The sequence below is a fragment of the Kryptolebias marmoratus genome, linkage group LG4, assembly GCF_001649575.2.
Source record: "Kryptolebias marmoratus isolate JLee-2015 linkage group LG4, ASM164957v2, whole genome shotgun sequence".
NCBI lineage: Eukaryota > Metazoa > Chordata > Actinopteri > Cyprinodontiformes > Rivulidae > Kryptolebias > Kryptolebias marmoratus.
Genome location: NC_051433.1, coordinates 2,273,461 through 2,288,776, shown reverse-complemented (window position 1 = coordinate 2,288,776; position 15,316 = coordinate 2,273,461). Strand labels below are relative to the sequence as shown.

Sequence of the window (15,316 nt, the reverse complement as noted above, 5' to 3'; positions counted from 1 at the left end):
AAATATTGGACACAGTGTTCCCTCGTCCGGACGCGGGTCACCGGGGCCCCACTCTGGAGCCAGGCCTGGAGGTGGGGCACGTTGGCGAGCGCCTGGTGGCCGGGCTTTCACCCATGGAGCCCAGCCGGGCATAGCCCGAAGAGGATACGTGGGTCCCCCTTCCCATGGGCTCACCACCTATGGGAGGGGCCAAAGGGGTCGGGTGCAATGTAGGATGGGTAGTGGCCGAAGGCGGGGACCTTGGCGGTCTGATCCTCGGCTACAGAAGCTGGAGACATGAACCTAATTGTCTCAATTAAAAAGCGCAGCATGAAGCTCATGAATTTTGGATGTGTGTGTAGATGTGATGAACTTTTAATTTCGTTATTGTTGTTTAAACACCAGGCCGATGAGATAACATCTCTGATGCCTTCAACTCCCATATTTTTTCAGTAACTCAGTCACTTGATTGATATGAACTTTTGTTAAAACTTTCATTACCCATTGTCAAAATTCCCTAAACCAGGGGTGTCAGACTCCCGGCCTCGAGGCTCCTCTGTCCTGGAAGTTTTAGGTTTTTCTGCTCCAACACACCCGATTCAGATGGTTTAATCACCTCCTCACCAAATGTCCACAAGTCATTCATTTAAACCAGGTGTTTTAAAGCAAGAACATGAAACATGCAGGAGAACGGCCGCTTGTGAAACTGAGTTTGACACGTGTGCCCCAGACAAAGAGAAAAGCCATGTTCCTTTGACTCCTAATATCCCTGATTAGTTTTTCAATGGTCCACTGTGCCTGACCAAAATCTATCAGTGCCAGCAGGAGTCCCTAATTGTGTTAATCATTGCTGTTTCTACAGCGGGAATGGGGACTAGCTATTTTTCTTCATGCAGGGAGGGATAGAGACCAGCAAATTAGATTTGATCAGATTTTCTAGACAAGTGCACCTTTATTCAGGAATTAAAAGTTCTGTTTTAGTCAACTAAAAGAGAAACAAACATGTGTTCAGTCAAGTTTCTGACCTACTTGTCCTGAATTTCAAAGGCTGTGATATACTGCTTTAAACTGTTAAAAAAAAGTGCTTTAAATTCAAGGTAGGTCTTCAATTCTGCCCCCAACCTTGTTAAATACACACAGAGAACATCTGAGATCTGGTTAAATTCCTGTTTAGTGACAACCAAACTTCCCTGAGTCCAGAGTCAATCAAAGATTACTCCTTTGTTTACAGCCTTTGCTCTTTTTATCGACTCATCTGGTTTGATATATGCAGTCTAGTTGTTTAGACTTGTAATAAAATCACTCCTACAAGGCCAAGTGTGGTCACTGCTTTCCACAAAGCAGATCATGCCACCCTGCTATTGATCTAAGGGCCCGCCGGCGGTCTGCTGCTGCATTTGGTCTTCATCTGTGGTTAATAATCTGAAAGTAAATTATCATTTTACACATTTCTGAAATGCATTTACTGTGACACCAAACATATAAACAGTTGAAGCAAAATACAGTTGTGGTCACTTTGAAACTAAGACATAAAGATGCATGTGTCATACATCACCCTACTTTTCTGTGCTCTCCTTTAGGTGGTTTACATCACGGCCACATTTCCGTTTGTCATGCTCATTGTCCTGTTGATCCGCGGCGTGACTCTGCCAGGTGCTTCTGCGGGCATCAAGTTCTACCTGTACCCTGACCTTGAACGCCTGAAGGACCCAGAGGTAGATAACACACTTTACCGTGTTAATACTCGCAGACCCTTCACTGATCTCCTTTTATAGACACCATTCTCTCCGCTAGTTTACGTAACTTGAAGTCTGTGCGTGCAGTGTGCTCAGCATGTCGGGTCCATCTGGCTGCTCATGAAGTTTCTAAAATTAAAATGGAAAATTATAAGTGCCACAAAAAATGAGCCAGGAAGGTTAAGAAAAACAAAACCCCAAGTTAAAACTGAACGTGGAAATATTTTTTCTGTCATATTTTTCACCAAATATGACGTAAAACTTGGCTAAATTCTATAAGTTTTTTGGTTCTTATTACCCTGTTTTTGCATTTATCGTCTCCTATAAATTGAAGGGCTTTAGAGGCACAGCTGCAGCACGACAGAGAGGGACTCAAGTCTATCATCTTCTCAAGAAGATCAAGTTTAAATACTCAGATTTGCTGCCATGTATGCCCTTCATCAGCGGGCCTCAGCCTCTCTCCCCTTATTTTACAGGTGTGGATTGATGCCGGCACTCAGATTTTCTTTTCCTATGCCATTTGTTTGGGCGCCATGACATCCTTGGGGAGCTACAACAAATACAAATACAACTGCTACAGGTGAGGCATCAGTTTTTAGGGACGGGGGTTAGCGGTAGGGGAGAGCAGGGGGTAAAGGGGATCCTTGTGTGTTCATTAACAAATCCTCCTCATGACATATGTGTGACATAGGGACTGTTTGCTGCTGGGAGCCCTCAACAGTGGTACCAGTTTTGTGTCTGGCTTCGCAATATTTTCCGTCCTGGGCTTCATGGCACAAGAGCAAGGGGTGGACATTGCTGAAGTTGCAGAGTCAGGTACGAGGGTTCTGAAAAGGCGGCAGTGATGGTGGGCGCTGCTTCCTGGTTAACCAATTAAAATAACAGTAACTTAAAAAAAACAGCAATGAAACCCAAACGAGAATCAGCCTCTACGTTCAATACGAATTCAGAACTGAATGGATTCCCCTGACAAACACAAATGGCGACATCGGAATATGGAAGCTTCCGCAATCAAACACTCCTTGACAAAGCAGAGGATGAGAAAATATGGATATAGTTGGTTGGCCTGTTGGCGCTCATTTAAATAAAGCAAACTGGTGCCAAATGACTGGGATTAGAAATATGATGTTTCTTTGCAAAGAGGGAGAGAGAGAGAGCTACGCACTATTGAGAAGTTTCTGCAAAAGAACTTGTACGATGGTTTGCATTACATCTTGTGCCAGTGTGATGGCTTCAACATGCTGTTAGAGATTTTCTTCTTGGTGGTTCCTGATTGGATGCCTGGCAAACTGATGCAACAATGGTTGTGGTTTCTATCAAGCTGAGGAGCATTTATGGTCAGTGGCTGCAGTAAGGCTAGCAGCTCTATCGGTTTTGTGCAAACATGTGGGAACGTGTTTTGTATATTTTCTTATTAAAAAGTCTTCATGTGCCCAGTTTACTGGGGATCTCAGGTTCTGCTTTCCTGACAGAATTGCACAAGGATTTCATTTATGCTTGTTTTCAACATTCAAAGTAGAAAAACGATTCTACTTGTTCTTACTCGTGTAAATCCAAGTTACATCAACAGAAATGGAAGAGTACTTTCTAAGAACTACCTTTTGGAATTTGTTTGAAAAGACTGGTTTCCCAGCTAAGATACAAATCTTACGATGTTCAAAGGAAGACGTTTTTGGCAGATAATGTAATTTCTTTGAAGCAAATATAACTTAGTTCATGCTGCCAGCCCAGTCGATACAAATATTGCACAGTTCTGTACAATCCCCATGGGGATCTACAGAATTGTCCAATGTCAGTGTTGTTTGGTGAGTGGGCTGATGATCTAAGGGGAAACTGGAAAAGAATGTCAAGTTCAGAAGAGCTTGACAGAGCTGAGCTCTGCAGATAGACAACAGGAAACTCAGTTTCTACTGTTGTGAAGGAGGTTTTCAGCCAGAGGATGTGCTCTTGTGTTGTGACTGTACCAAGAGAAGGTTAATTAGGCAGAAAAATGCAAATATATATATTTTTATCTCAGCATTTTTAAGCTCATCTAGGAAAGCATGCTGTCTAAAGTTCAGGATCATCACAAGTAAGTCTGCCTCAACTGGAACTTCTTGGTCTGATCTACATAATAAATGCTATCCATGACATTTGTGACAGATTACTGACTACTTAGTGTGGCTTTTACTGTCCAATGACAGCACACTTTATAGTTTCTATTGACTGAAGATTGAGCTTATAAAAGAAACAAAAGTTTCCTACTATTTAGCATTTAATCAGCTGATCCTTAATTAGCTGAAATACTCCAGACTTGGTTAATGTTTATTTAAATTTCATGTAAAGGAATGGAATTTGGTTTTATTTTTGAGTCAACGTGGTGTTTGGTTGGGTGCCTTGTCATAATTTCCTTCAAAACTGGAACACATTGATACATCCTACTCTCAGCTGCAATGCTGTTATGGCTGCTTCTGTGTTTCTTGACTTCTGTTCTACAGTTCTAAATGTAGCATCAGAAAAAAGTAAATTGACAAAAGCCTTTTGCTTTTTCTGTTTGCATCTGCTGCTGTTTTGCAAAGGTCATTTTGCATTCCTCAAAGAAATGGCCAAGCCTTTTTCAGTCGGGCATGCAAAATGGCTTGAGTGATGTATCCCATGATAAACTGAAATTATTTTGATAGACCATGATTTGCTTGATTTACCTTTTCTTTTTTTGGAGCATTTGGAGTTCAGTCAGCTGCAACTGAAGCAGTGTTTACAGGGATCTGTTTTTGTTAACTCTACACATGCATTTATTTACAGAATGCTTTAATATTGGCTTACTTCCACAGAGTCGCAGTTACACAAACATACATTATATAAACTGTTTCTTGTTTTTATTGCACTTCTGTTTTCTTTACTGTAATCTAAGTGGACATTTTATGATGCATTTTCTATGAATATGAAACTGTCATGTGTTGAGTGTGTACAGTTAGTAGTGTCATAACGCGCTGCATATAAGAGGTAAGTAATAATGTGACTTAGATCTATTTTTTATGATAAGATCTTTATTTAAATTATTTAAACACACTTGCAAACATTTTCCCTGTGCTATAACCAATATTTTGTCACTTATTCACAATTTGCTCTGTGTCTCTAGTTTTTGGGGGCTTATCTCCCCCCCCCCCCACACACAGGGATACAGATCAGATGAAGTTATCATGTGACACTAATGTTGTTCCTCCCCACACCCTTTGTCTGCTCGCACCCCCCTCCCCGTTCCTCTGCAGGTCCAGGCCTGGCATTCATTGCCTACCCCAAGGCTGTTACCATGATGCCTTTCCCTACAGTCTGGGCAATCCTCTTCTTCATCATGCTGCTACTGCTTGGCCTCGACAGTCAGGTCAGCAGACAGACAAACTTTCACAGGGGAAATCTTGATTGCACGTTTATAAGTGCTTTGTTCATTGGCACCAAGGCTGTCTCCAAAAAGTTGTCAAAAGGGAGGCCAGGTGATGGGCCGCTGTTAATCTTGAGGTGGCACACCAAATACTAAAGCTATAATTTCCGGGGGAAATTTGTTGGAGTTTGGTAATTGCCATCTGATGCTGCCTTACAAAGTTTTAAACCAAAATCTTGTGCACTCTGTTAGCTCTCAGAGTAAGTGTTAGGGATGACTCTGCTACTACCACACCAGATTCTAGCTAAATAAATATGGATAAAATGCCAGTATCTAATATTAATTATAAGCCAGAGAGCTTTTGATTGAGTTGGTATGTTATTAAGCTTTGTAAATCAGTCCATGAGGCTTGTTTTTACCAGGAGACTAAAACGATGTGATGTTGTTGGCTTGAAAGTTGAAAACAGCAGGTCAGCAGATGAGTGGCCTTCTCCCTGATTATGCTTCTGTGTTCTCTTGCAGTTTGTGGAGGTGGAAGGTCAGATCACATCACTGGTGGATCTGTATCCATCCTTCCTAAGGAAGGGTTACTGCAGAGAGGTTTTCATCGCTATCATTTGCTGCATCAGCTACCTTCTTGGACTTACTATGGTTACCAAGGTAAAAACACAATTTAATAAATATATTGTCGATTATTAGAAAACATAACAAATTAAGCAATAATAAAATGTACTTTAAATACTGTAAAAAGTCCTTATTTCATGCAACACTACATGTCCAGACTGCTGTTAGTATAAATCCCATGAGAGATGGCGTGGGGTGGGGAGCGTTCTCATGACTTTTAGTGGCAAGTCATGAGAACTTCCTTTCCATTCTCTGATGTTTTTATAGTGACAAACCTATTTTAGATTTTTCCAAACACTTCTGGAAAATCTAAATTTGGCTTTCCTCCTCCTGTCATATTTTCAGTGCTTACTCTTTTTGTTCCCTGGATGTTTGTCTGGATTCATACGAGTTATTTTTAGTCTCCAATCCTAACTTATAAAAGATGTCACTTTTTTGTTTGCATCATTTGGGTTGATATGCACTAAAACCTGCCGGGTTCGTTTGATAATTGCTGGGCTAAAGTTGTTGGGTTGGTTTGACCAAATTTCGGGTAAGAAGTTTGACCCAGTGGTTGAGTCAGAGATAAGCCATGTGAATTCTTTACAGTCTGCCATTTTAAGCCAGAAGTTGACCAAATCGAGCATGACTGGACCTCCGCTTTAGGATGTAATAAGTAAAGGTGAAATAGTATATACAACGTGTAAAAAGATATTTATTCTGGTTGACTTTGTTCACAACTTTAGTTTGCACAAGACGGTGAGTTTGGCTTTTTAAAAAAAAGCAGTAGTTGGTGATGCTAATCGCACCAACCCAAGTCAAAACTATCTAGTTTTTTACTCAGCTTTTTAGTAGCTCTTATTCAACTAATTAGTCATTTTCTCCAATATTTTGGAGAAGACTTGACCCAAAATGCAGGGTCAAACTGATAACCCACCTCTGCTGAGTTAAAACTAATCAGAGTTGGCTCGGTCTAAATTTGACCCAGCTCTGGGTCACAAATTAAGTTGTTTTTAACCCAGCAGTTTTTAGTGTGTGCTGTTTTCAAATCTCCTCTAACTTCTAAGTGAAAGTAATTCAGTGGCATTATATTAGCACTTGGCCTGTGCTAATGGACCCTTCCCAGCAGTCATCTGTCAGTCTCAAGTGGTTGGTGGCTCTGCAGCGGCTTAAAGACCTCTCTAAGTGGAACAATCGGTTATTTTTTACACCTGAGCTTCGCGTGACTCGGCACCAGGTGTATTCAGTCTTCTCTATATTTGAAAGCTTGAGTTTTAAGTGCAAGCATCATTGGAACGGAGATTTATCCTTTTAAAACCAGCTTCTCATCATTCCACTGCATGCACATGCACCACTTCATTTTTATTCTTTCTGTCTATCTCTTGCTCTGTTGTTCCCATGACAACGTCTTTTTATGGCTGCGGTGGCCTGATTCAACTTTAGAATTTCCATAATTGGGAACCATTTTCACATTGGACTCACGTGGGAGGACATGAGGGCATAAACACTTAAAATAGCCTTCTCCTGTATAAACATGTCAGCTGCTTGCTTTTAAGAAGTTTTTTTTTCTTGAACTGTCACCCCTTAAGAATTAAACTCACATTTTTTAGATCTGATTAAGGTAAAAAACACTTTTCCCTGCACTGTAATTGCAGATGCACAGGTTTTATTCAAAGTGTATAAACTAAGTCAAACAGCTGACAGGAGACTTTCTTTCTGCAGGGTGGCATGTATGTTTTCCAGCTGTTTGACTACTATGCAGCTAGCGGTGTGTGCCTTCTGTGGGTGGCATTCTTTGAATGTATAGCTGTTGCCTGGGTTTATGGTGAGTATCAAACAAAATAATTATAAACACAACACATATGCACATCTATGTAAATGAAGTACTATATTTAAAATAATAATTTGTAGCACTTCATCATATATAGTCTTTTACAGTACTGTGCATGTCTTGTATTTGGATAGAAATAAATCTACTGTAAATCTCCCAATGTCGTCATCCTTTGGAAGTTTTGTATGAGCGTCTCTTCTGTCTTTTAAAATGCAACATAAATGGTCAAAATTGACACATTTATCTAAGAAAAGTCAATTCAGAAAAAGCAAATTTAGCCCATCCGACAAACTGCCAAGATTACAATCATAAAGAGTTTAATATTGTATCTTCTATTTAAATCTGAAGCTGCTTAACTTCCAATAGTCTACAGTTTTATAGAATTTGAGATGTTTATTTTAAACTCATCTAAATAGTGACTTTCATACATTTCGTCTGATAGGGGTTGTCGCGTTATTAACTGGTTTTGTGAAGCACATCTTATGACATATCTGGATAAAATATCTTCAGACTTTATTTTAATATGGATTTATGTGATTTGACCATCATGAAGGAATCCTGCTTTGTTTTATTTTTTTAATACCTTGAAGTCGAGCAGATGGATTCTGTCACTCAGCTTTGTGCACGTTGTCTTTGCAGGCGCTGATAATTTTTACGATGCTATTGAGGACATGATTGGCTACAGACCAAATCCATGGATGAAATGGAGCTGGACTGTTGTCACTCCTTTACTGTGCATGGTAAGGGTTTTCTCACTTCAGTGCACAGATGGCCTACATTATAAAACTTGCATTAAAGTCGTCATTCATCTCCGTTTTAAAACTTTTTCTAGTTTTATAGCAGCTAAATATATACTTTGCCCAGTCATGGTTTTTGCCAGACATCTTGATGTGTTCCTCTTCCACTGCAGGGCTGTTTCATCTTCTCTTTGGTCAAATACAAGCCATTGACGTACAACAAGGTATACCAGTATCCTGACTGGGCCATTGGGGTTGGCTGGACTCTGGCCTTGGCCTCCATGATCTGCATCCCCATGGTGGTTGTCATCAAGATCATCCAATCTGATGGGCCACTCATCGAGGTGGGTGGATTAGCCAGCTGCTTACGGATTCTGTAGTTGTGAAACCAGGTGATCTGTTTAAAAAAAAAACATAGTTGTGTAGAGCAGGTATGTCTTATTAATATCTTAGCTGCAGCTGAAAGCAGTCAAAGTGATCTGAAAAGTTAGGAATGAATTCAGATGGGGGAGTCGAGCTAAACAGGCAATTCAAGAGCAAATTTCTGTCTTCTAACATGCCTTACATTTTAAACTTTATGGCTAATTCTGTTTAACAGCAAATAACTTTTGCCAGAGTCAGTTTACATTATGACTTTTCTCATCTGAACAGCGTGTTGTCTGAGTGTGCTGTGAATGTCCAACCAGCTGTGACTCATTATTTTTCAGTCTGTTTTCAAAGTAACAACTAAGAAACCCAAAAAAGGGGATTATGCCAGTAAAGATATATTTTAATATGGAGATAAGAGGATGTCTGTTTGAGCCAGATTAAACAGATTAAGAGCTATTAGCTTAGAAAGACAGAACGACTCCTGGTGGATTTGGTTTGGAGGACAGGCTCCACATCAAAGTTAGCATGTTGCTCATTAAAACAATGATAACATAAACAATATCTCATACCACTTTGCCTGATCTGCTAGAAAAGTTGAGTTTGAGTTGTTTAAAGGGTTGAAGTCAGCCCACTGCCAAGCCATAACAGTCGAGATGTAAAAACGTAAGCTGCCTTTGCAGATGTGATGCAGTGGTGACACAGTTTGTGCAACCGTCCAGCCGTGGGCTTTAAAACAACAATAAACAGATTTATTACAGAGGAGAAGATCGATGATGACACGCAACAACTTTACATTTAATTGAGGAATTGGTTAACCACAAGGAGGATTGTTAAACTGAGTTAATCCACCATGTTTTGATAAGAGCTGTTAGTCACACAGTTAGTTTAGTTTTCCACGTTCCTCTCCAACCTCTCCCAGCTCCACAAAGCTCAGCTTGTTTCTAAAAGCTGTCGTCTACGAAGGAAATAGCCGGCTCAGTAAGGGATTCATGACTGACTGAGCTCTGCGGCCATTTTGTGGAACGATTTAGTGAAAGTGCCGTCTGACATCTCCTCACTTCTCCTCACAGCTCCACCTAAAACTAAAACAGTCAGACAAACAATAACAACAACATTCCCTTTAAGGAAGGAAAGAAAATAATTTTATTGATGACCTCTTCATATAATTGAGTAGATAAATATGCAATTATAAAGCTGTTCTGTATTGTTTTTTATTTTTCGCTTTATACCTTTTAATTTTTCTTTCTTTCTTTTTGCTTTGTTGCTCACTTCCTTGGATTTCTGCATTGTTTAACTCTGCTGTTTTCTGCCCTCTTTATTGTTCACTTTATTTACTGTAATCTTTTTCTCCTTTCGTGTTGTTTTCACTTCACCTCTAACTTCTTCATCCACGCCCTCACAACTCTTCTGTCCCTTCTTCTCTGCAGCGGATTAAGGCGGTGGCGGCCCCAGTTCGCGGTGGAGCCAGCTCCCGTCCCGCCGACCACCGTGGCCCCAATGAGCTCACCTTCCCGCTGGACCCCAATGGGAACAAGGGCCTCCTGATGAAGGCCCCCACCCACACAATTGTAGAAACCATGATGTAAAGGAACAAGGAGGGGGGTCTCAATGAGATCACGCTCCACTCCTGTCCTCAAACGCTTCTGAAGCTAGCTAGCTTTTTCTGTCTTTGTCTTTTTGGTGGACTGATGAGGGTTTTAAGGAAACAAAAGTTCACATTTCAAATCTTTTACGATTGCGTCTAAACTTGTTAGCAGTTGGTGGTTTTCTACTCACCTTACCTTTTTAAAAATGTGACTTCACACCCCACAGTAAGGTAAATTGGCACCGTCTAGCGTTCTATTTCACAGATAATCAACCATTCAGTTTTTTAATTCAGTCTTTTTTTAGCCACCATTTTAGATGCTACAAGGTTCAGCTTGGACCTAATCTATTCTGCTGTGTGCAGTAGGGGCACTGTGTTAACATAAAGTGCAAAATTTATGCATTACAGGTGCAATGCATATTTAGACGACCATTCCAAGCTGATCCTGGAATCAAGTGTTTAAAAAAAACAAAGAAAAAGTTTTAAATCACCGGTTTTAAGATTGGTAACAGTTAATTAAACCTCACTAAAGTCTTCTGTTGTGTGGTTAAAACCAAGCATCAAGGACACCTGCTGCTGCAGATGGAGGTATCTGAAAGGATTTGAAGTGTGAAGGTTGAACCCTTGAGTGTGTTGTTCGTGGCGTACTGTACAGTAGTAGCTATCAGTCTATCTATATCTATCTCTTTATCTTTCTGTGTCCTAGACCAGTTTACAGTACACTAGTTACTGCAGTAGACACTCTTGACTTAAAGTTTTGGATTTAATTTGTTTTGTTCTGCAGAGGAAGTTATAATATTCTAATATTATTATTATTATTATTAGTTTGTTTTTTTCCTCTGCAAGTGTTTAGATTATTTTATTATTATTATGGGTATGCGCTATTGAATTACTGTAGTTTCACGTACAATCCCAACTCTGAAAAAAGAAGGGACGTCGTGTCAAAAGTAAATTAAAAACTGAATGCAATGATTTGTAAATCTCATAAAACCATATTTTACTTTATTATAGCGCCAACACTTCTAAAAACAAAACTGGGACAGGTCCGTGTTTCACTCTGTGAAGCATCCTTTCTTTTAACATCAGTCTGTCAACATCTAGGACCTGAGGAGAGCAGCTGCTGGAGTCATGTTATATTATGCAGTAAATATTCCCAAGGCACTAATGCACCCCCATGTCAGAGAGGCAGGTTTTTGAACTGTGCGCTAATAAGTCTATCACAGAACAGTTTTCCACTTTGCCTCGACCCAAGAAATCCAGTATTCTCTGGACCAAAGCTCATTTTAAAACTGATTAAGCTGGTCCAAGAAATGAGTGCTGGTCATTTATGACTTCTTCTTTGCCTGATAGAGCTTTAAGCAACCTGGTTTTAATGCAGCGGCCCCTGAGGGCCCAAAGATCTCAACCATCCTATATTGATTTCCAGATTTGTCCTAAGAGCTCAGATTTCTCCAGATTCTTTAAGTCTTTTGACATTATGAACTGTAGATGATGAGGAACATTATTCTGAAATTGTTCCACTTATTTTATACACAATAGACATTTTCTCCCATCTTTACTTCAAAATTCTTTTATTGTACCCAGTCCTCTGACCTGGCCTGTTGCCAGCTCACATAATTAGTTCCTCCAGCTGTTCATTCTTCCTACCACTTACTTTTACAGCCTTTTGTTGCCAATGTCCCAACTTTTTTGAGAAGTGTTGCTGCCATGAAATTCAAACTTACCTTACTTTTTTCAAAAATAAAAAAGGTACAATAAAATACAGGCTTTATGGGATTTGCAAATCATTGCATTATGTTTTGTTTTTACACAGTGTCCCAACTTTTCCAGAATTGGGGTTGTAGAAGAAGGAACACTTCTTCCATTTAATACTAAGCTATTATACAAATCACACATTTACACGGGCAGCCTTTATAGTAAGAACTTTGTTATATTTTTCTCCAGCATTAGGCCAACATCTTTTATTATTATTATTATTGTTATTGTTATTTTGCATAACACAAACAAAGCAACTGTTGTGATTTCCCCAAATACTCTCCTGTGTGAGGTAGAGGTTTTTTTGTGACTAGTTGGTCCAAAATGGGAATTTTGCAGGCATATGGCGGGTTTATAGCTTTCCTTCCTGTGTATAAACGGGGATAGTGTAGACATAATCACCCAGGCAGGATGCTCGGGCCGATAGCCAAACATCACGTGACCAGTTCAGCAACTTAAAGGGACCACAGTCGGTTCTGTCAGTCTGTCAACTCATCGGAGTGCTGACAGATCAGTCACAATGTTGCTTTACTTTTTTATTACTATTAGCACTGAAAGAGCTTCATTTCAAACAGAAATTGCTCAAATGAGCAATTAGAGGTTTAAAAACCTTGCACTTTTCACAGTTTCCAAATATCTCATCTATTTTAAGACTGAAAGAATAATCGTGACTTACAGAAGCAAAATGTCATTTAACAAATAATTCTTGTCAAGTATATGTGTTACTTTTTCTGTACAGTTTGGATTGAGCATATTTTAGTCAACTATGAAACATTCTTGTCGTTTGAGACGTTAAGATAAATGAGTTAAAATGGTGTGAAAAGGTGCCCTGCGTCATGTTATCCATGCCCTCAATTCTGGCTGACATAGTTGTTTGTTTTAATAGTGACAACAAAACTACAATAATTTCATGGCTTTAACAAGGGGCCATAATACCAATGTGAATCAAGAGCAGACAGTGTAAAAGGTTGTTGTATTCATTTAAAATGTCTGTTACAAAAAAGGTTTTCTCATGACTCTCACCAGCGACAATCAGCTCAGGACCTTCCTTAAATGCTTTTCTCTAAATTTTTTATCAGCTATTGGCAACAAAAAGCTACAGTGGGAGCAATCAAGACAAATGTTTATATCCTGTTTGAAAAGACATTTGTCACAGCGAACGGAAATTCACAAGTTAACTACAAATTTTACACACAGCTAAAAATAGAAATGCAGGGAGCCAAAGTAGGTTTTGCACTAATTTATTTATTTTGGATTTCATATCAAATGATGAGGCCAAAAATAATACATTCACTGATGTATTCAGGGTACTAAGAAACCGTTTGTGTAAAAAAAGATATCAGTAATCTGTCAAAAATGTACAAAAAACAGATAAAAATAGACTATTTGAACTCGCAGCGGTTCGGTACCCAGGAATTAGACCAAAAAAAACTTCCCATCAGAGGTGATGTCACTTCTTCGTTTCTCATTTTATTTTTGATCTGTTCGTTCTTTCCAATCGTCTCTGTTCATCTTTTTTATACAATATCCGCATATAAAGTAGCAAATTTTATTCAAAGGGATTTGCTAAACCAAATCCACTGTAGACATCTATTTTCATACAGCTATTTCAATACGTGCAGTCATGTTTGTATAGCTCAGCTTCCATTTAAATGCACATACAAAGCTTCATTTTATTCATTCACTTTTGTACAGATCTGGTTTTTTGATTCCTATGAAGGATCTCTGCACAAAGAAAAGAAAATTATACATGATTTACAGAGCATCTTTATAAATATTCAGCCAAACTTTTACTTTTGTCTTTGGCGCATTTGTATCAAAATTATTGTTTCCAAGATGCAAACGATGCAGTTTTTTAGTTTACAAGTTGTCCAAAGTTTTTGTCAGCATCTTGGCTAAAATCATCTGTGCTGCAAAGAGTAAAATAAATATTATTCTGAATTTTAAAATCATTTTCTCAAGCTTGGATCCTTTATCTGACTGGGATAAAATGACCAGATTATAACTAATGCAGTCATTTATTGTTTTATTCTGCTTCAGTGTGTATATTTACATCCTTTACAAGCCCATCAGTCTTCTCTGTCAGTTCCTTAAACTTTCCATTGAATGAACCAATTTTTAACCAATTTGCAAGAGAACTAAAACATTACTGATGCACAAAGTTTTACCGCCGAATGTTAAAATGTGAAATCACCCTTGAGTGAGTGTAAAGTATGAGTTTGAAGATTTATTTTTTAGCATGAATAAAAATGTTTCTTTTTTTTTTATTGATCCTATTTTGTTGCATTCATCAATTTTTGTTTTAAACTTTTTGTCACATTTGTCTTTTGTATTCCAAATAAAGTGTTTGAAACCTCTGTCAAATCGAAGACAAATACACACAAAAAAGCTCGGATTTGGTGTTTTATAAAAATAACTCCTTTTATTTCAACTCCAAGTTTTGTTTTATGACCAAATAATGTCAATTCATTAAGACAAAAATCAGGGTCCAGATAAATAAGAAATCAATAAAATGTGGGAATTCAATCAAACTAATAACACATTCTGTGCTTCAAGCATCGACAATAAAACGATCAATAGTTTTTGTCAAATTGAAGCACAATATATTTTCTTGAGTTTTTATTTTGAACCCAGCAGCACTGCCACAAAGCCTACTGTTTTGATGCCTTTCTATATTTAACTCAACAGTTCACTAAAATGCCACAACCAAAGTTTGTGATTTCTTACAAGCACCAGAAGTATCTGTAAAACCCTAACCGGTACCTGTTCTACCTGCAGGTCTAATTTGGTTGTGTAATTAAAAATAAACTTTGCAATGGTCATTTTTGGTGCTTTTGGGAAAGCTGCCAAAGTCTGAATGCAGTAAGTCCAATAAAAATGTTAAATCATATCAAAGTGGGCGTCTGCTCAAGAACTGTCTGCTCATTTACACATTTATATGGAAATCATTGTTGTGCTTTATCCAAAACGACAAAATAAACCATTAATCACAACAACAGAGTAATGTTTAGTTTTCATTTTGTGAAACCTATCTGCAGGAATCGGAACGTGAGTTTTTCTTCCCCCCTTGTGCATCTCGATACCTCTGCCTTTCCTGCATCCGACCACAAACCAGCCCTTCCTCTCTGAGAATGTACACTGGGGAAAATGCTTTTTTTTTCCTTTTTTTAATTCTTGTTAAGGAAAAAAAATACATTTTAAAATGGATTTAAAAGTTGTTTCTTTTTTTAATATATTTTATTTCTATCGTCAACCCATAAGATAGAAGAAAAATGTGTTAGAAGAGGTTTTACAAAACTGTAAAACTCTTTTTTTAATTCCTTAATAAAGCATTTGTCTTCAGAAAATAAAAGTGGATTGGTT

The 15,316-nt window shown here is 38.5% G+C and overlaps 1 protein-coding gene across 1 annotated transcript in view; it reads left to right on the top strand.

The window, feature by feature from the left end:
- Positions 1–14,951, top strand: part of LOC108243649 (sodium- and chloride-dependent taurine transporter) — a 26,619-nt gene extending 11,668 nt beyond the window's left edge. The window contains exons 7-15 of the mRNA XM_017429246.3: positions 1,560–1,694; positions 2,192–2,295; positions 2,407–2,531; positions 4,964–5,076; positions 5,596–5,733; positions 7,399–7,501; positions 8,147–8,247; positions 8,418–8,588; positions 10,041–14,951. Of these exons, the coding sequence (XP_017284735.1) occupies positions 1,560–1,694; positions 2,192–2,295; positions 2,407–2,531; positions 4,964–5,076; positions 5,596–5,733; positions 7,399–7,501; positions 8,147–8,247; positions 8,418–8,588; positions 10,041–10,199 (1,149 nt within the window). The 3' untranslated portion in view covers positions 10,200–14,951. The remainder of the gene's footprint in view (positions 1–1,559; positions 1,695–2,191; positions 2,296–2,406; positions 2,532–4,963; positions 5,077–5,595; positions 5,734–7,398; positions 7,502–8,146; positions 8,248–8,417; positions 8,589–10,040) is intronic.
- Positions 14,952–15,316: the final 365 nt, after the last annotated feature.